Source organism: Miniopterus natalensis, chromosome 16 (genome assembly GCF_054644295.1).
Source record: "Miniopterus natalensis isolate mMinNat1 chromosome 16, mMinNat1.hap1, whole genome shotgun sequence".
Taxonomy (NCBI): domain Eukaryota; kingdom Metazoa; phylum Chordata; class Mammalia; order Chiroptera; family Miniopteridae; genus Miniopterus; species Miniopterus natalensis.
The window spans coordinates 34,056,120-34,077,342 of record NC_142096.1 but is presented as its reverse complement, the minus strand read 5'-3'; the positions used below and the strand labels follow the sequence as shown (position 1 = coordinate 34,077,342).

The following is a 21,223-nucleotide window of genomic DNA, read 5'->3' as shown; positions in this document are numbered from 1 at the left end:
CTTACTTTTGTTAATTTTGGATTTCCTTGTCAGCAGAGACATACAATATTTCTGTTTTTATTTTAAAATATCAATACATGACTAAAAAGAGTACTACTCAGTGAAAATGAAATGTGCACTTCCCTTATAAAAGTAAAACAAATATTCTCGATGCCAATCTTCCAACCAAAGTACACAAATATCTGATGAAAGAAAATTAGGCCTTGGTACCACTGGAGCAGAAGAAATTTGCCAGACATCCTGCCAGCATCATGCATTATGTTTTCTACAGTCTTTCTACAGTATTATCTCATGTTCTTTAATACTCGCCACTTTAAAGGGCTCTCTCTTTAATTAAATCATTACCTCCTTGGGAAAACACAACTCACTCCTAATTTCAGTAGGATTCTCACCTCTCCACTTACTCAAATTCTACCACTTCTTCAAAGTCTTATTCAAAACTCATTTTCTCTATGAAGCCATCACCCTCTGGTTTCAAAGGCCTCTCTCTTTTGTCAGGTTTAATTATACAAATCACATATCCTGGCAGTTGAGCATTTGTCTCCTCCTGTTCTTTTTCTCATTCAGTAGCACACAGTTTCTATTCTCTCCTGGCACTTATTATTCGGCTTTGAATTACAGTTATTTAAAAGTTTTGCTCATCCTATAAAAATGTAAACTTCTTGAGAGAAAAGAATATACCATACTTCTTTTTTTCCCTATTCCTGAACACCTAGCCCAGTGCCATGCACAGAACAGCCACTCAACGGTATTCAGCAAATACTGTATAGGTAATCCAGATGCAGTTTAGTTTCACTTATGTTAAATTATCTCTTCAGTTGCTCTGGTTATTTGAATAAACACGTCTCTGATCAAATGGATGACGCAAAAAAGTAAGATTGCTTCAAATACCCCATGCTTTTGGGGGCTGCATAACGAGAGAGTTAATCACACGCATACCCAGCCAGTGCTGTCTCAGTAGCTGAAAAATGATCATGTGGTAGACTAAAAACCTGGCCACGAGGCTTTCTAAGAGGCAGAGTCACCACGAGGCAGAGTCTATTTTCCCACCCATGAACCTGGGCTGCTTTGTCACGGCTTTGACTGATAAAGTCTGGCAAAAGTTACAATGTGTAATTTCCAAGCTGAGACCTCAAGACATCATCTTGTGCTCCTGTTCTTGAAGTTTTTATCTCCCTTCTGCCATTATGTGAATAAACCTTAACTGGGCCACATGGATTGGGAAAAAAATGTCCCAGCTGAGGGTGCCCTAGACCAAGACGCCCCAAGCCAATTAGGGTGTGACAGCAAATGTGTGAGCGAGCCTAGCTGGACCAGCGTCACCCGGCTAAACCCAATCCAATGGCCAACACAAAGAAGCATGAGCCAAATGAACGGTGGTTGTTTCAAGTCACTAAAGTTCTGGGTGGTTTGTTCCACCACAAAAGCTAACTGGGAGACCAGGAAACTCATCACCACTTAAATTTAAAACAGAGCACTACATGGTGTAATGATACTAATTTCTATTCCACAGCAGTTTTGAACGTGACAGCCAATGAAAATCATTGCTAAATGTGTAATATTTATTTTAAATAATCTTAAAATTCTATGATTAAAGCACAATTTCTAAATAATTGCTAGCTTTTTGATTTTTTAAATACCTATTATCTAACAAATGACTATGCCTCATCGCTATCGCCTTATGCTTCATGAGAGGTTTTTTACCTACACAATGTTTCTTGCTTGAAGTCGGGTATGACTTCCATTCTTCACTGCTTTAAATATCCACATCTGGGAGAGTCCAAGTAAAGGGTGAAGCAAACTCCTAAACCAATTCTACTAATAAGGAGTAGAAACAACCCCAAAATAAAACAATGGCCAATTCTACCTCCTGAAATCTCATTAGATTATGGAATTTAGTAATGGATTTTGAAATATGAAAAATATGCATAATTTTCAGTTTAGGAATCAAAATTGTGTGCATCCCTGACCCCAAGAAGGGTGGCTCTAGAACTAATCTATAACCTACTAGTGACCCTAAAAGAAGTGCCAATCTCAGAATAATTATGCCCCTTACATTTATCTGTACAGGACTTTGAACAATACTTTCATGTGTTATATCATTTTCAATTTACAATAGCCTTGTGACCCATTCTCCTTGAAACAAACACACATTCCAGCCATTAAAAGAAATAAAATAATAAAAGCGATTATAAATTCTCATAATTTCCATCACTGAAAATAACTGACGTAGTAGAAAAACTTCTCTCAAAGAATTCTATAAAAATTCACCACATGGTAACATTCAAATTAGACAATATAAGTCAAGCATCACTGTTTTCACAGGAAAGGCAATGAGAGAAACTAGATAATGGGATTCACAACGTATTGAAAATGCCACTTAAACAGTTAAGTACCGTCTTTGATTTACTATAAGGAGAAAACACTAGAACAGACACTCCCTTTCATGTTGTTGGCCCAGAGGCCCCTTGGTCCTCCTGGCTCCCGAGCTGTCCTTGTGCTCCTCCTCTTCTTCCTCTCCTGAAGTCTCCCCCACTCTTCCCCTTGCAAGGTCATCTCCAACCACAGCTCCAGCAACCACCTGGGGGCATGTGAAGAGCCTCCCTCCCTTTAGCCACGGCCTCACACCAAAACTTTCCTCATTTCCAACCATTTATTGAAGATCTAGGCCAAAACCCAGGCCCTTAAATCCAATACACCTGCCATAAAAGTCACCCTCCCCACCCACAGAGCAGCTCCTCCACGAGGCACCTTACTACTTCTAATGGTACCACCTTCCCCTTTACTCGGCCAGAAGCCTCAGAGCCACCTTCAACTCCTTATTCTCCCACTGTTTTAAATGGCTGCCGAGTCCCACAGACTCAGCCTCCACGACACTGCTTGCATGCATTCTCTCTTCCAGTCCCCCCATCGGAATTCAGGGTATCACCAGTACCTGATCAAACCACTATAATAACAAGACCTCTTTCCATCCCAATTTACCATATATCCCACAACCAGGTTTATCTTCTTAGAGTTCAAATCTAATCAGATGGCTCACCTAATGAAAAACCTAATGCTCCCATAACTTACTAATTAACCCGTCCTATTCAAGGCAACATATAAATCCACAAATCAGTCCCAACTTCCCCTTGTAATCTTATCTGCCATGTACTTACAACCTAACTGGATCACTCACTGGTCCTCATGTCCTGTGTCTTTTTCTACTTCTGTTCATGCTTACAATATTTCCTTACTCAATAACGGTGATCAGATACATAGGCAATACTGGCACAGCTTTAAATTTTAACATTATGTGATAAAGCAATTTCTAAACATTTAATTTTTTTGATAAATAATTTTTACAAGTTTCTAGTGTCATGGCACACATTCTGTATCTGTAATATACAATTGATTACAGATATCTTAAATCATTGTACTATCAAAGCTTAAGCTTGATCCTCAGGTACAGTTGGGCATTTTACTAACTATAAGGTTGGTATTTATAATCTATAATTCTAACATGCTTCTTCCAACCCTCTACTGTTTCAGGGCCACTTCATCTCCTTTCTCAATAATGACCTCCAGTCTCCAGCCTATGCAATTATCAGAATTCAGCTGCAGGACAATGGACATCACAGCAAAAACAAAGAATAGCTCACCACTCCTCAAAGCTTGGAATTCTGAAAACATAATAATATACTTTCTATTTTTAGAGGTGGGGCCATAGGGGAACCTGTAGTTGAGTCAAATGAGTGAGTCAAGATGAGAAAGTTAATAATATTTGAGACAGTATGTCTGTGCTGGCATACACTGTCACCAAAAGCATTAGACACAGAATATTTTATTTTAAAGGACAGTATTAATACATGTTCAAAATCAGATTATAAATTGGATATGTCAGTATTGGTTTCCACTTTGCACACTATTTAAAGAAAATAATGAGCTTATTTCAAAGGTACCATAAATGTTGCCTCAAATTCCTCCTTTGCTGCCGCCGAAGCATCTCACATGCTATTAGATGTGCCTCTCCAAATGTAGACTTCTTTAAAGGCCCCACATTATCGATGTGCACTTGCTCTACCTTGGGGAAGACTCCCCAAAGCCAGTGATATCCGTGCTAAGGCAGAAGGATGAACTTGTCTAACCAAGTGAAGAGGGGGAGGGGTAAGCAGAATATTCCATGAAGAGGTCAGCAAGTGGAAGTCCGAAAGTGAAAAGCAACACAATAGTTTCAGGGACCTGCAAGTGTCTAGATGAAAGGGCTAGAGAGGAGAGTGGAGAGGAAGTGAAAAAGAAGTGCAGTGCTGGAATGGCTTTACTCCAGGAGGGCTGGAGAGCCTCCGAAAGGCCACATGAGGGACAAGCATGAACTAGACCTGCACTTCAGGATGCTCAATTGCTCTGGCAGAAACTGGTGGGAGGCCAGTCTGGAGCAGGAAGCAGGCAGGAGGCTGAGGGTAAAATCGCAAACAGAGCAGCAGTAGCAGAAAGAAACCTGGAAGGGACTGGTAGAGGCTTTTAGGAATGGGGACTAGATAGCACACCTTGTTAACTGGCTGAAAACTCTTACTCATCTCTTTTAGGAATAGTGTTTTTGCTTTTGACAAATGTAAAATAAAGCTCTGATGCAGAGGGAAAATATACCTAAATAAGCTACTACTATATTTTCTTGACTCTAAAACCGTATCAAATGTAGAGAAGCATTGTCAACTTAATAGCTTGGGTGGGGATCAAAGCTACCACATAACAGGAGATGGAGGTTGTTAAGGCTGATGGCTGGGGCCAGGAATTAAAAGTTCTGGAGTCTGACTTGTAAATTCCTTGCTTTATACAACTGAAATGAAATCAAAGAATAGAGTCCCCCTAGGGAAAGCAGAAGGAAGTACTTTCCATCAGTAAGCACTCAATGGTCAAACTGGGCAAGGAAGGTTACTAAAGTCCGGGAACACCTCCAGCCAAGTGGCAACCACATTGCTACTCAGAGCACAGCTGATGCCCACGTCTGCCCAAGCGACCTGGCTGAGAAGGGACAAAAATGCCTTACCCCATCCTCTCATTCCCAGGGCGGAGGTGTGTCAAAGAACCTGCCACGGGGGAAACGAAGTTCCATGAGCTAGGTTTTAATCCTCTGTTGTGGTCTTTCATTCATTCCCCAAATACATATGAAGACTGGTTCCATGCCAGCTGCTGTTCAAGGCACTGCAGAGGGTATCAAGGCAGACAAGTACCTGCTCTTACAGAACTGACATTCCAACCACATGCATATATATAATGAAGACAAAGATATCCCATAGTAAAGAAAACTGATTAATTTATCCGACTCTGAAAACTTCATTATTTTATTATTTGTTAATAAACTGACCATTAATCTTAGAAAATGCTACTCAATACCTTTCACCACCCATACTCTCATTTCTTCCCCAAATTTTGCACATCAAGTTCTAAGAGCTTGCAATCAATCTCGCGTGACCAGTTTTCTCTTTCTCTCACTCCCAAGACATTAACTACTTGTCTATGTTCCTTGTGCCTAGCACAGTGCTCTGCATATAGGAGGTGCCTGTTCATTACAAAAATATTATTTTAAATAAGTCATCAGCCAATTAGGAAAAAACGCTAACTTAAATAACTGGGCTCAAACAGCAGAGCCGATTCTTTCCAATTAAACCCAGTGTACACTTATAAGAGAATTCCTAACATACTGAAGGCCCATAGAGCACACAGTGACAGCTGCAGCTCCATTACATCTGATATTATATTTGCTCATGATAAATACATTTCACCAGACACAGAACGGTTCACTATGTGAATAGTATTGTTCTTGACACTCTACTCTCCGCTTCCCTATCACAAAAAGGTTGCCAAAACCAATACTGAACTGAAAAATGAGCTGTTACCTTATCAACATTAGTTCACACCCTTGCCCGTGACAGAACATTTCTTACCCACCTGACAGTGGCAGTATTCTGTCCTTCACTGAAACCTTGTAACACTTTAACGAAATAACTAAAACACTCTGGGCTGGTTTCCTCGCAGTAAAGAATTTATGCCAACTGCTAATAACTTGTAGCATATATATTCCTTGATGTAAAAATGATCAAAGGAAATGCCTTTAAGAAGCAGAAAAGATTAGGTAACTAATATTTGGGAAGCATACTACAGTTTATAAAACACTTTCACTTTTCATTTCTAATTAGCTGATTTAATCCTCACACAACTCTGTGGATTAGTTATTAATTATTATTATTAATTTTACAAATACTTTACAGAAAAGTAAAATTCCACTGATTTAATAAACAAACAAACAAAAAACACAAACTATTATGTGGTTGAGCCAGAATCTGAACTTATATTTCCTGATTCCAAATTCCAGGATCTTTCCATGGCCTGGACAGTCTCCATCCTTAACACTGTTATCAGCATGTCTAAGGAGATTAAATAAATGAGTTTACAAAGCTGTCAAGAAAATAAGATTTCACAACTAATATAAATTTTAACAAACACAAGGCGAATAACTCTGAAGGACAGTACTTGAGTATAACAAACATACAAATATGATAATCGTTAAGGCTACCAATTATACACATGAACAGACACTTGTTTTAGAGTTATTAGAAATGTACCATATTTCCACCCAAGTGAGGCAAAATAAGCAGATGCTAACTGGGTGCCAAAGGTCAAAACATAAACTCCATGAGCACAGGGACTTGTCTATTTTGTTCACACCTGTATTCCCAGCATACTCTATAATACACCTTGTTGAATGAATGAATGAATGCTAAGTACAACATGAAGTATAAAAGAGAGGTAATCAGACATAGAAGAATAGTGTTAATTTATACAGAGTGGGGCAAAAGTAGGTTTACAGTTGTAAGCACACAAAAGACAGTTTATTCGTGTATTATTAATTATTGTATTATTTTCCATACAAACAACTGTAAACCTACTTTTGCCCCACCCTGTATTGAAATGCAGGATACCAAGTACAGCTTAATTCTTTAGGTAATTACTGAGTAACTTATGAGTGCCTATAACTATGCTATGTATGAATGAATGTTCCCTTTGAGATAATCAACTGTATGAGATCTGGAATTAGAAGTCAGATTTGTATCCTCTAGAATGCCGAGCTAAACGACCTTTAGTAGATTATTTTCAACCTTGACTGTATATAAGCATGACCCGAGGAACTTAAAAAATGCCCAGAGCCCCACCAGACACCAACTAAATCTGAATCTCTGGAGCTGAGGACGGAACTCTGATTTTGTTTAAGGTTCATGATTGATACTGATTGATATCCGGTGATGGGTGAGTGCCACAACTGTAAACCTATAGTTCTCAAACTCTGATGCAGGACAATCAGCTGGACGGCTTGTTAAAATTTAGTTTGACCCCCACAGTTTCAGAATCAGTAGGTCTGGGGTGCCACATGAAAATCTGCCATTTTCAACAAGTTTCCAGGTTATGCTGCTGCTGCTGGCATGGGAACGACACTTTGAGAACCAATGCTGCAGATCATCTAAATGTTTCTTGAATGAATTAAATAATAAATGCAGGAGATACACAAATAGGAAAACATGACATTATATGAAAATTTTAAATATAAAAAAGGAACTTCATGTTCAACATCACTGGTTATCAGGAAAACTTAAATTAAATCCACAATGAGATGCCATTGCATACTTATTAGAACGGCTAAAATGAAAAACAAAACCAAAATACCCAAATGCTGGTGTGCACAGCATCTACCCCTCTCATACACTGCTGATGGGAATACACTTTGGAAAACAGTTGGTCAGTTTCTTATAAGTTAAACACATACTTACCATGCAAGCCAGCAATCCTATGCCTGGATATTTATGCAAGAGAAATTAAAACTTATATTCACATAAAAACCTGCATATGACTGTTTATAACAGCTTTATTCATCATGGTCCCAAGCTGGAAACAACTGAAATGTCCTCAACTGTTGACTAGGTAAATATAAAGGCACTTCCATAGGATGAGATACTATTCAGCAACACAATGCAACAAGCCGATGATATTAGCAACACTATGGATAAATCTCAAATGTGTTCTGTTCGGTGAAAGAAGCCACTTAAAAGTCTACATACTGTATGATTATATGTATGCAACATTCTGGAAAAGTTACAGCTATGGAGAAAAAACCAAAACACTGGTTGCCAGGGGCTGGAAATGGGGGGAGGTATCAATTATAAAGGGGCATCCATTATATATAGTATAGTACCCCAAGAGTTGGGGTACTATACTATATATCTAACAATTATGAAACTTAAATCCTTTCAAGCTCAGAAATTAACAACTTGACAAGATACTTATTTTCTCACGTATGATATACATAGTCCCCAGGACACTTATGATTCGGTCTTCCTATTCTAGGTTCAGGTTGCTTTTTAGCACGGATGGCATCACACTCTCTCAAAATAAGCCACCATGAAACATCCATAGATCACAGTTTGTGTTTAAACTTGCTGCTGACTCATTTCTTCCTTGATAACTGAACCTTTCTGTCCTAATAACTTTAATTATAGCCATCTCTCATTCTAAAGCTTCCTCTTTCCTCGGGAACGGATCTGTTATCCTTGTGATCTCCTGACTATGAGACACAGGGTAAATATGTCACCTCCAAGATTCAGTCTGCTAAAAACAGAACCTGTATTTTTCATGCATTCCTCTCCTGCATGTGGATGTCACGAAGATTAAGAGAGATGATGTATGTGTATAGGATTTTTGTTGTTATGCTTGAAATAAATTTCATGAAATTTGTTATAAGCTTGTAGTGCAATAAATAGCCTACTCGTCTCGGGCATAACACAGCAACTATTCACACCGGAAGTGTCATTCTTAGGTACTACCTTGCCAAAACCATGGGATTTGGAAAAGAAGGACCCAGTTTTAAGTCACTCTCAAATTATTTTGTGATCTTGAGCAAACCACTTACCTTTATCTATAAAACAAGACAACTACATGTTTTTTCTAGGGGCTATTTTGAAGGCAAGATGAAGCACACAGTAATAAACTACTACATAATGTCTGATATGATTCCTACTCCCTGACTTCTGAAGGAAGGGACCAAGCAAGAGATTCTCTCACCTTCATCAGAGTACATCAGTGCAGACTATGGGAGACCCAAACAAACTGTTCTCTACTCAAGAAGTCCTATGACAAACCAATTTTTCAAGAGATGAAAGAAATACTTGAATTGAGAGAAAAGAAGACCACATGGAGGTGTTTTCAAGAGTTGGGGTACTATACAGGGGAAACAATGTGAGCTTTGAGTCTTAGGGAAGTTATATTACTTCTCTTTGCATATTTTCTAGTCTATAAAATGGGTATAGTTATCTTGTAGGGTTGTGAGAAATCAACGATAACATACATAAAGAATTCAAGTTCTAAACCCTGTGCATGGGTATTTTCTTAAGTATGATGTACACTCAAACAAACACTGCCTGTAGTTACTTATTAATTCACCAAGCTGTCATTAAGTACCATATGGACTAGGCACCATACAAAGCCTGGCTATTACTTTCATTATTACTGCTTTCCAAAAGGACTAGGGCAAACCTAAGGCGAAGGCTAAGGAGACGGATATCCTCATTGCTCATTATAAAGGGCATGCAGAAAAGCTAGCTGCTCACCATGGAAGAACTGTCTGATAGCTTAAGGACTTGACTAAAATTCCAACATGACGGAGTCAATCTAATTTGCATTAATCTTTTTTCTTCACTTATTCAATTATTTATTTGGTGCCCCAATCTGCTTTAAAATGTAAACATTTCTGGAAACTAAAGACTTCATAAGACAGAAGGAGGAGGGTAGTCACAACTCTCCCAGATGCCCCTCTGTCTCTGGCTTCCTGCCTTCTGTTCCACTGCTTCCTAGCTTCAAAACCTTGGAAATACCACTGAACTTCTTTGAAGCAGCTTCATCATTAAGGAAATAGTACCACTTAACTTAACTGATGTAAATAAAGACATTCAGGAAAGAGAAACTGTATGGGGTAAGAAACACAAAGAAAGCAGAAGGGAAGAAAAAGACACAGAAAAGAGTCAGACAGATACTAACTCAGGGAAGAGGAAGGGGGACAGAAGCAAATACACAAAGAATAAGAAATTTGCATACGACAGAATTTCACTCAATGAGCACAAGTCCTCAGGCCAGGGATGCAATCCAGCCTGAAAAGGTCAATCTCTATTGTGAAATTTATGATTTTTAGCACTTCCCAATAATGAACGGTCCTCCAGCAAGTAAATGGTGATGGCTTCATCAATATCAAGGAATCAAATGAAGACCAACTGAGGATCACAGAGATGATAAAGCTGGATACAGGAGAGTCAGAGAGCTTAATTTTTCATAAATTTGGTTAAATGTTCTAAGCAGTCACATTTAAAGTGAGCCATAGTCAATTCCTGAGCATGATGCTACTATGTTATTAAAAAGTGTATGTTGCTATATACACTATACACCTGCACCAACATATCACTGTAAAGGCTTATATACACAAAATCATGTGTGTGCACTTTTTCAAGCAATTTAAAGGATTTTCAAAGACAAAATAAGTTGTTGACTTTTGTTGCTGATTTTAGATCACAACCCTATAATAAATGCTAGTTTTCTTCCTCTTCTGTACTGATGATACATTACTGAAGGGAAAAGCAGCTTTAGGATCAGGCTGCCTTAACCAAGTTCTGACCCTTTTTTTCTAGTTAATAATTCTGTTCTGTAAACATTACCTGAGCTCTGATTATGTGAGGAACAAAAGGAACAAAGAGATGAAGAAGAACTTATTCCTGCCTTAAAGGGTCTTGGGTGTTGGTTAACTGCCAGCCAGCAATACAGTGTTTGGATTGACAACAGTATCTTAGGACAAAGGTATTCAGAGGTGTGAAGATGTATCAGGATGCGATCAGGGTGGTCAACACCTGCCCAGTTTAAATGCACTCAACGTATCTCTAGGCAGAGCCAAACATCTTCCCTCATCTCTTTTCTTCCAGGTTTCAAAACTCACACGCACCTTCCCAATCTGCAAAGGTGCAAATCTTCTCTATAATCTGCCCCACTGTCCATCAGCATCTGGGTGAGCGGCTCCCATACCTGTCTCCTCACCACAAAACCTCCATCTGCTTTTCCACAGAACCCACTAGGCTTCCACTCTACATTCCCAAATGACGTAAAATGCACACTATGGCCTTACTTTGAAGTATCTTGAAAGCAAAACCATTCCTCTCTCTGAAGAAATGGTAATCTACTGTTAATTGGCCAAATTAATGCTAATGTCCCTCGTTAAGTGCACAACAAAGTACTGAATTATGAGAAGGTTAAATCAAGGGTCACAAACTGATTGTTTTGTTTGTACAGTGTTTTAAAAATCTACTAATCAATCAGCTAGATTTCTGGGGTTTCAAAAAGAACCTGAAGATCTGGCCACACCAGGTCCACCCTCACGCATAGCAACAACAGACTGGCACAGGTGACGGTGTCTCCTTTAGACAGGGCATAAGATCTCAAGTTTCTGAAGGTCCTCTGAAAATTCTTGTGACCACCAAAGACCTGGGCTACAGATACTGTGTGTCTAGACCTCACGCTGAAGTTCATGGAATACAGCAGTAAGGAAAACATAAAAGCCCCTGACACTGAGGAAGTACACTGTGGTTTTGAATACATGCTGAAGGAAAGGGAAAGCAACCCACTAGGAACAGCAAAGTGAAGGTATTTCAAATGTTCCCAAGGAACTCCCTCTTTAATGGGATCCTTGAGGGAAGTGAATGGCCACGCCGTATTTGATCAGTTTTGAGATCTAGACAGCATGCTTAAAGAGGAAGGTACTCGGTTAATCTGTGAATCCATATAATTGTAAGATTATAGTGTAAACTCATATATATATATAAAATCAACTACAAATGTTATTGTCACTGAAATAGATTTCTAAGTTTCACTCATGGATTCAAATATCTCCATATCTTATTTTCTGCATTTCTCACATATGACCTAAACATGTATACTGTTAAATCTGTGAACATCTTCAAATTAGCAAATTTACATTAAAAAAGATATGCTTTCCTTTACTCTTAACATTTAAAAGTACCAACAAAATTATGTTTTATATAAGGTTATTTCAATACTAAAGATCTCTGATTCATAGTCAATACTATTTTGACCACAATGCAAAGCCCTTATATTTTGAAGGTTTCTAAGTAACAATTCTTGTCTAATGCCCTCGACTTCTGCCTTGCTGACATGCACTAAAACTTCTGATGCCGCCCAACCGGGCTTGGCTCAGCGGCTGAGCATTGACCTAGGATCCAGGCGATCGAAGTTCAATTCCCGGTCAGGGCACATGCCTGGGTTGCGGGCTTGATCCCCAGTCGGGGGTGTGCAGGAGGCGGCCAATCAATGCCTCTCTCATCACTGATGTTTCTATCTCTCTCTCTCCCTCTCCTTTTCTCTCTCTGAAATCAATAAAGATATATTTAAAAAACAAACAAAAAAAACTTCTGATGCCTGCTAATCATATAATAGAAAAATAAATAAAGGACACCAGAAAGATTGCTTGATGACTTGAGAAAGTGCCTATACAGAGGTGTCAACACATTCTAATTAAGTTCTCCTGATGTTAAAATTGCAGGAAATCTTAAGTTGCGATAATGGAGACAGTCTAAGTAAAAAAGGCAAGGAAGAGAGAACATTGACTGAACATACTGTTTAGATAAATTAAAATAATTTCATCCAAAACAGTCTGGTTATGTCTGCCTTAAACCAAATCATACTGTTTATTTCACAACTTGGGTTAGTAGGAACATGATTGTCATTTAGGAAAATGGAATTCTTTTCTGTGAAATTGTTCCCTAACTCAGTTATTACCACCACCACCACCACCATAGTCATCTTGTCTAGAAGTATATAAATTATCTTCAGTCAATCTTGATCTGTATGACTCAAAGAATCAGAACTAAGAAAAATGGGTGACATCGACAGGAAGACCAGGCTATATAATAAATGACTCAAACCAAGGTCTTCTCGCTGCTAAGCTCATATTCTTTCCACTATGTTGTTCTAGCTCTTTCTCAGTAATAACTTAAATCTAAAGTAAGCCTTTAGAGGTTGCAAAGATCCACTATCTCATTAGATCTTGATAATAACACTGAGAAGTAATTAGGGCAGACATAATATCTCTAATATACAGGGCACTTGGTACCCAGGGGTAAAATGACTTGTCCAAAGAAGCTGAATCTAATGCTTGGTAATATCCATAAGACATAAGTAACTACTAAAAAAATGCTGTGTGCTACTGAAGGATATTACCTTTAGAGTAATCATACCTTCAAATGAGTATAGTATATCTACTCTGTTTGTATTCTAGGGATAGTAAATACTAGGTATCTATACTGCCTTCTTCACACTGTAATCCTTCCCACACTCTTTCCTGCTGGGCCTGAACCCACCCTCAGAATCTTCTTGAACATACAGCTCCAGGCAGCCCCTATCAACTGACCGGCAATATGAGCCACCCAGATAAAACCTGATTTCCTACCCTGACTCTCTTCATTTAGGTCCCACATTGTATTACACTTGTTTCTGAGATCCTTTCTTTGCTTTTGATTTGATAATTGGTTATTAATGATTCTCACATTATTTCACGTGTTTATATATTGTCTTCTCCAAGTACGGAACTCTGCCTTTGATTTGTCGCAGAATATCAACTGCAATGATTCATATACAGTAGGCACTCTAAGTATTCTGAACGTACCTGAGACAAATGTATGGCATGTATGGAAAAATCTTAAGTTAAAAAAAAACACACACAAAACACCCACAACAAAAAACTGCCCTTGTTTCTAATTATGGTTTAGACCAGCGATAAGTAACTTTCTTCTGAAAGGGGAAGCTTTGTGGGTCAGATGGTCTCTGACGCATCACTCAGCTCTGCCATTGCAGTGTAAGGTGCCAAAAGATGATACGTAAATAAAGGTGTCTGTATTCCAATAAAACTTCACTTAAGGACACTAAAATCTGAATTTTATATCCTTTTCACATATCACAACAAATAGCTCTTCTTTTCATTTTCCCCCCACCAATTAAAAGTTATCAAAGCCATTCTTAGCTTGCAGGCCATAGAAAAACAGGAGGCAGGCTAGATTTGGCTCACAGGCCATAGTTTACTGAGCCCTGGCCTAACTCTGGTTTTCAAAGTGAGAATTTCTGGTGGTCTGCAGAATCCTGTCAACAAGTCCAACTCCCTGTATGTGAGGCCCGATTTTCTTCATATTATGCATTATAGGAGGTTAAATATAGAAGCAAATATGAGGATCCACCTGCCTCCTATTAAGCCAGAAACTGAGATTTGCAAAAAAGTAAAACAATGTCACTCTTCTCAGTAATTCATTTATGTTTAGAAAATATATTACTATATTTCAGATGCTCGTAATGCCACTTATGTTAACATGTAATGGGTTAATTATCAATTTTAAAAATGGATTACTGTTTTTTAAATTCCTCAGTTTTGATTTCTAATATGATAAGTGTCAATAGCTATAACCCATATAAACCAAAGCTGTATGGGGCCCTCAGTAATTTTAAGAACATAAAGGGATCTTGAGAGCAGACAGTTTGAGAACTAACTGCTGACTATAGCTGGTTGACTCATTCCTGCCAGCACTTCCCCAGGTCCACCCAACAGACAGACCACCTGATTTCAGTCTCCATCTTGACTTCTCCCCCGCTAAAAGCTTCCTGGCATTTCTTTGATTAGATCCTGATTTGATAAAATTTAATCCCATGCAATTTATGTTCTTCCATAATGAAGTTAGTGAAGACATGGTAGTTATCTTCATGAAAGAACCCTTCAGAAATGTGCCACCCACAAAAACGCTTCAGTCTTTACTTTGCCAAAACAGGCAACTTGATGCAAGGAACTCTCCTTGGCTTGTATTTTCAAATCTTAAGAAATTATTGTAATTCCTTGCCTCCATGAGAACACACCTCAAAACAGATTTCACCGACTCCTTTATAAATCAGAGTCCCTTTGACTTGGTTCCACAAAAATTGTGGGAGCCTGATGCTAATCAGCATCCTCATAGCAGCATGAAATCTAAAAAAAGAAAATCCACTAGAACTGGTGCATGTTTAATTGGCAGTGCCAATAATAATGCACTGTCAATTGTATTTTGCAACTAAGGGATACACATCTTAAAGAGAGGGTTATATGAGATTTTAAAACTTTTTAAAAGAATACTTAGGAGAAATAAAAGGGAAAGTTGTCTTATTTTCAGTGTTACCATATATAGGGAAACCTTATATAAGGAAGCATTTCTTTCCATATAAATTGACTTTGTCATAAGGTTTAACTGTCTATACAAATGATGTGTACTGCTGGCCTGGGGAATCTTGCCCCCTCCCCCCCAATTTTAGAGAGGATTAAACAATAACTACGATTTCCAACATTTATCATTTTGTTGAATTAAATATTAACTAGAAAGCGTTTCCCTATGAGAGTAAATGACTCTAAAAATCTTTAGTTTTCTCTTATGGGATAATAACTTTGTAAATACCGAAAAAGAAAGAAATGTATATTTTTAGATATTTATCCTTCAATCTGTATTATAAAATATCTAAAAAATCCGGAATTATGATCAGATACTAAATCTGCCATAATCTGTGATTTGGGCTCCAACTAGTAAAATAAAACACATTTGGCTATTTTGAACAACACTCAAACTGAAATTCACTAGCATCCTTAAGATCAGAAAGCCACTAGCAAATTATTACCTGTTTGGGGATTACTACCCATTTGGGGCAACAGTGCAAATTATATTAGAAAGATTTTGGTAGCTGTGATGTTCAATGAAGAACAGAAAATAGACTTAAAATGTGGGGGAAATGCTTACTGTCTAAATCTACAGTAAAAGCAAAAGTCTAACCATGATTGCAAAACATTCCAAATTGTGAAACTTAATTTGTAAAATAGACAAAAGTAAAGCAGCTTCCTCAGTTATTTTTTGATATCTCAGCATCAATTTAAAGAAAATGCTCATTTTAAAAGAAAGCCTACTTCAAAATATGAATCCCTATACTCAGTACAAACAGTCATAAATAACTGTGTATGTCATATCGCAACATTCCCCTTGCTCATGTGCATGCAAATGAAGGAGATGTGAAGCACGGTTTAAAAGTGACTTGCTTCACTATTCAACTCTTGAAGCGATAAAATAAAAAATACAAGCCGAAAAGAAACAAGACAATCGATGTTAAGGTGCAAACAATTAAATTACATAAAACTGGTATGGGAATTACATGGAAAAAAGAAAACAAGGATATGTATACTTCACTGTGTAGAAAAGATGTGCTATTTCTGGTAAATACTGTCTACACATTTTTTTAATATAATAAATCATTTTCCCCATTCTCATTTTAAAATCAAAATTATATTAATTAAAAAGCCTGAGCACAATAAAGTTGGTTAGGAAGGCAACACATTTCGAATCACTTGACACTTATACCACAACAGAGAAAAGGGTCGAGGGTAGTTGGTCCATATTTGAGAAGGAAAACAAAGTCTCAGTAAACATTGTTTCTGCTTCTTGAAAGCAACAAACCTAGAATCAAAGTCTAGTTATCCTAAAGCTTGGCACAGCAGTTTAAAATGTGAAAAACACCCTTGTTATTTTAATAAAATAATTTTCAGTTTTATTTTTTTTCACCCAATTCCCCTCCCCAGCAGGGGGACAACACAGTGTAAATTTCTGTAGCTGGTGGGGAATTTCCTTAGCACTTTGTGGAAACTGTTGGCTTTCAGAAACGGACAGGCTGATTTGAACCAAAAGTTAGACAAAACACATAATCGCAGCAACAATAAAAAGCTATTTAGAAAGATCAAGCCAAGCAGATAAGCAAACTTCATTAAATAAGCTTTCTGGGACTGTTCATCAAGTCAGTTCCCTAATTTCAAAAAGCCAAAGCAAAGCAAAGCACACTGACTTACATTGCTTCTTTAGTTCTTTCAGCTGTTGTTTAAACTGCACAAATTTTTCATTATTTTGAAAGTCTGCATCAGAATTCTTATTCTGTAAAGCCAAAAATTTCTTCTCCACTAATAATTTTAGATCTGGTATATTTTCTGGACGTTCTTCTTTTACCTGACAAAGACAATAAAATTATCTTAGTTAAATGTTAACAATAACATAGTATGTAATATTACTTTAATCTCACTTCATTCAAATAAAAATATAATGAGGTAGGAAACAGAATCCCCCAAACAGAGAACCAAAGTGGCTGGGACTTGTACCAGAACAGACCGCGGGAAACAAGGGAGGGAATCATTCATCCCACCTGCCCACTGCTTTCTTCCTCTTTTGTAAAATTTATTGGGGCGGCATTGATGTTAATTAGTAAGATGATGTGTGTTTCGAGTGCACAGCTCGATAATACATCATCTGCACATTGCATTTCGTCCTCAACACCCAAAGTTCCGTCTCCTTTCATAGTCATATATGTGACCCCTTTACCCTCTTCAACCTACCCCACCCGCCGAGTTTTTGTTTATTTTTGTTTGTTCATTTGCCGCTTTATGTTTTGCGTCCCCCATGAGTGAAATCACATGGCTCTGCCCCTTTCCTATTTTGCTTAGCATCATACTCTCGAGATCCATCCATGTTGTTGCAAACGGCAGTATTTCATCTTTTTCTTTAATCCTCCCCCAAGGATATTTTTCCATTGTTTTTCTGAGAGTGGAGAGAGAGAGAGAGGGGAAGGGGGGGAACAGCGATGTGAGAGGCACATAGACTGGCTGCCTCCCGCACGTGCCCCAGCCGGGGCGAGATCAAGCCCGCAACGGCGGTCCGCGACCCTGACTGGGATGAACCCTGAGACCCTTCAGTGCTCAGGCCAGTGCTCTGACCGCTGAGCCAAGGCAGCCAGCACATATTTCCTCTTTTCCTGTGGCTGACAGTGCTCCATTGTGCCTGCTAACTCGCCATCTCTGCCAACTACTGGAGAGAAATGGCACCAGCCCAAGGCCGCGTCTTCCACTTTACCAGGAGCGCGCCAGCCCAGGTCCGCCCGGTGCCCTCCGCCCTCCCCGCTCCTCTCTGACCCTCGGCCTCAGCAGCTGAGAGGGGTTCTGACTTCACAGGAGAAGTCGAGGCCTTCGCCTTGAACCTCACCACCTGCTGCCGCAACAGGAATAAGTGCCCCCCGTTCTGTTCATGCTGAACTCTCAATCTATGTGCTTATTTTTCCTCCCAATATTTTTATAAATTTCTCAAACATGTGAAAACTTGAAAGAACTGTATTTTACCATTCATCTACTTCCTAGATGCACAATTAATGCTGTGCTATGATTTATCACATATCTATTCATCTGTGTGCCCTCTATCGATCCCCAACCTTGTTCTTAAGTTCATTCTGGATTCCATCTTCTTCCTCTCCTTCAGAACAAAATGTCCCTCTCTGTAAGAGCTTTCCACCCAAACCTTAAACTGGCTCTTTACATCCATATTTTAAAACAACGTCTTTAATCCCTGCCCACTCCCATCATTTTCTATGTCCAGCTCCTTGAAAAAAAAAAAAAATCAATGTACCCACTGCTTCTACTTCCTCCCCCTCAGGCCTGGCCCGCTCCCATCAGGCTGCTGCCCGCCCACTTCTCTGCAGTGGCTCTTCTTCAGGCCATCATACTGGGGACCCCTTGAATCACCGGCCTTTTCCTGATGCTCCCGCCACCAAGCAAAATTCACCAAACTCTCCCATGTGCCCTGATATGCACTAGGCAGATTTCTTCCACAGCCCCAGTAATATTCAATTGCACTTATTTTTATGTTTCTTTTCCCTAATAAAATGTAAACTCTTTGAAAGATGTCTGATTTATCACTGTGTTGCCAGCACACAGTAGGTAGTACTCAATATATATGTACTCAATATATTTCAAAGGAATTAATCTGATTTGCTCCAAATAAACTTATCCACTAAAATCCACAACTTATCAACTGTTAATAGTTATCAGTAGGTATAAAACACAATTTCTGAGCTGGAAGACAACTTAGAGATCATCTAGTCTTGACTTCTACCTTCTCCAATTTCATAAACAAATAGAATGACATAGAAAAAAGTTAAATGACTTACCTACTATCATCCAATTAGAGGCAATGCTAAGACTATAAGATAGATATAAGAAATTCTCCATATTGATATAATTTTCTTTTGCTTAATTGTTATGCATTTTAATTAGCTAAAAAAATAAAATTAAGCATAAAACCAAAATGCCTAAATTTATATTTATAGTATGAAGTGAAGGAACTGATTGTGTTCTCATTGCACTGATGAAACTCAACCAGTGCTGGACCCACCAGCAAACAGAGTTGTAAAAAAAATGGAGTGGCTTTAATGACAAGTCTTATACGTAATTTAAAATGTTAAGTAAGTCCTGTAAGGCTAAAGAACCAATAAAGCTCAGTTTGGAAAAGAGAAGGTAGAAAAGCAATTTAATAGTGCCTTATGTCTTAAGAATAGGAGATGTTATACATGGTGATTAGCTGTCTACCCTTACACTAGACAGAACAAGATGAAACAAGTTCAAGATTATAGCATGAAGTGTCCACAGTAGGTATAGAAAATAAGCTATGAGCTCTTAGAAAGGAATTATAGTCTCTTTTTCCGGATTTATAAAATAAAATCGACTCACATCCACCTGAGATGTTAATGATAATATTCCAGGTAAGCATACAGATCAACCTTTTCCAGGTCTTTTAATGAGTCAAATGATTATTTAATCTGGGGAGATCTGGTTTGAGCAGATGTAAATGTAAATGTAAATGTTCTTTTCTAATATAGTCTCTAACTCACTCAACATACTTAATTTTCCTACTTCAACTACAACCACTGCTGAGGAGTTGGACAGAAGATGGGGAGGAGATGGAGGGAAAGGCATTTTGAGGCTGACTACAAGCTAATCTGAAATACGACTAGGAAAACCTGAGTAAACCAAATTTAGTGATTCAGAGTACTTTTTGCCCCACAGCCAGAGCCTCAAGAGATCTGCTGTGCAGCACATAAATTCACAGCAGCAAATATCTTCTCTGGAAATCTAACGCTACAGTTGGCAGAGCTACCCACTGCAAAGAGAACTTACTGTACTCTAGCTATTAAAACAAGAGCCTGGAAAATATCAAATTCATTATCTGTTTAAATCAATGCAATAAATGTGATTAACTATATTTTTAATGGTTTCTTGCTTTGTTTGTATCTTCAAGAGAAATAGATACATAATCCCAAAAGGGCAATGAAAAAGCCATTCACTGGTAGCCGATCATAAGTGTTATCTAGTCTGAAAAAAGGAAGGATGGCCCTCTGCCTAGGACAAATTTAAAATACCTCCAAGAATTCTGAGATGGAAGGAGAGGATCTATTAGATCCCAGTCCATCACTTTCCTAAGGATAAAACCCCTAAACACAGGATGTTAACACCTCAGTGAATTAAAAGCACTGGGTGTATTAGTCTGCTAAGGCTGTTAGCAAGCCACCGACTGGGTGGCTTTAACAACAGAAATAATTTTCTCACAGGTTTGGAGGCTAACTGTCTGAGACCAAGGTGACAGCAGGCTGGTTCCTTCTGAGGCCTTTCCCTTTGGCCTGAAGAGGGCTGTCCTCTTACGCTGTCACATGGTCGTCCTTCTGTGCATGTCTCTGTTCAAATCTCCCCCTCGTATAAGGATACCAGTCATATGGGATTAGGGCTCATTCCAATGGCGTTATTTAAACTTAATTACTCTTTAAAAAACCCTATCTGAGGTACTGGGGATTAGGACTTTAACATAAGAATTTCGGGGGAAGACAATTCAACACATACACTGGGTTAATGAATTTTTAAAACAGAGTTCTTAAAACAGCTTACAGATTATTAATTTTTAGACCATTATAATTTAAAAATGATGGGAACTACTGAGAAGTAAACTTAGCAGACATCATACTTACATAAGAGGGATTTCATACTACCCTTGGGAGAGAAAAAGTTGAGTTTTTATGCACCACTCACCCATCCAGTATTCAGTGAGTGTCCTCTCTGTGCTAAGCACCGCAGCTGAACAGGAAAGAAGGTGAGGAAAGTTGATCGGGAGCAGATGGTGAATAGCTCTGGGAGCCAGGCTATGCAAGTGAACCTGATCTGATAGGCAGCAGAAAAGACACTAAATGATTTTATTGAGTAAAGTAATAATACCATGAGAACTTCTAAAAA

General features: G+C 38.4%; 1 protein-coding gene across 2 annotated transcripts in view; it reads right to left on the bottom strand.

Moving 5' to 3' along the window:
• Nucleotides 1-21,223, bottom strand: part of NSMCE2 (NSE2 SUMO ligase component of SMC5/6 complex) — a 202,258-nt gene that overhangs the window by 117,636 nt on the left and 63,399 nt on the right. For both annotated transcript variants that reach the window (XM_087825486.1, XM_087825487.1), the window contains exon 4: nt 16,976-17,129. In XM_087825486.1, the coding sequence (XP_087681612.1) occupies nt 16,976-17,129 (154 nt within the window). The remainder of the gene's footprint in view (nt 1-16,975; nt 17,130-21,223) is intronic.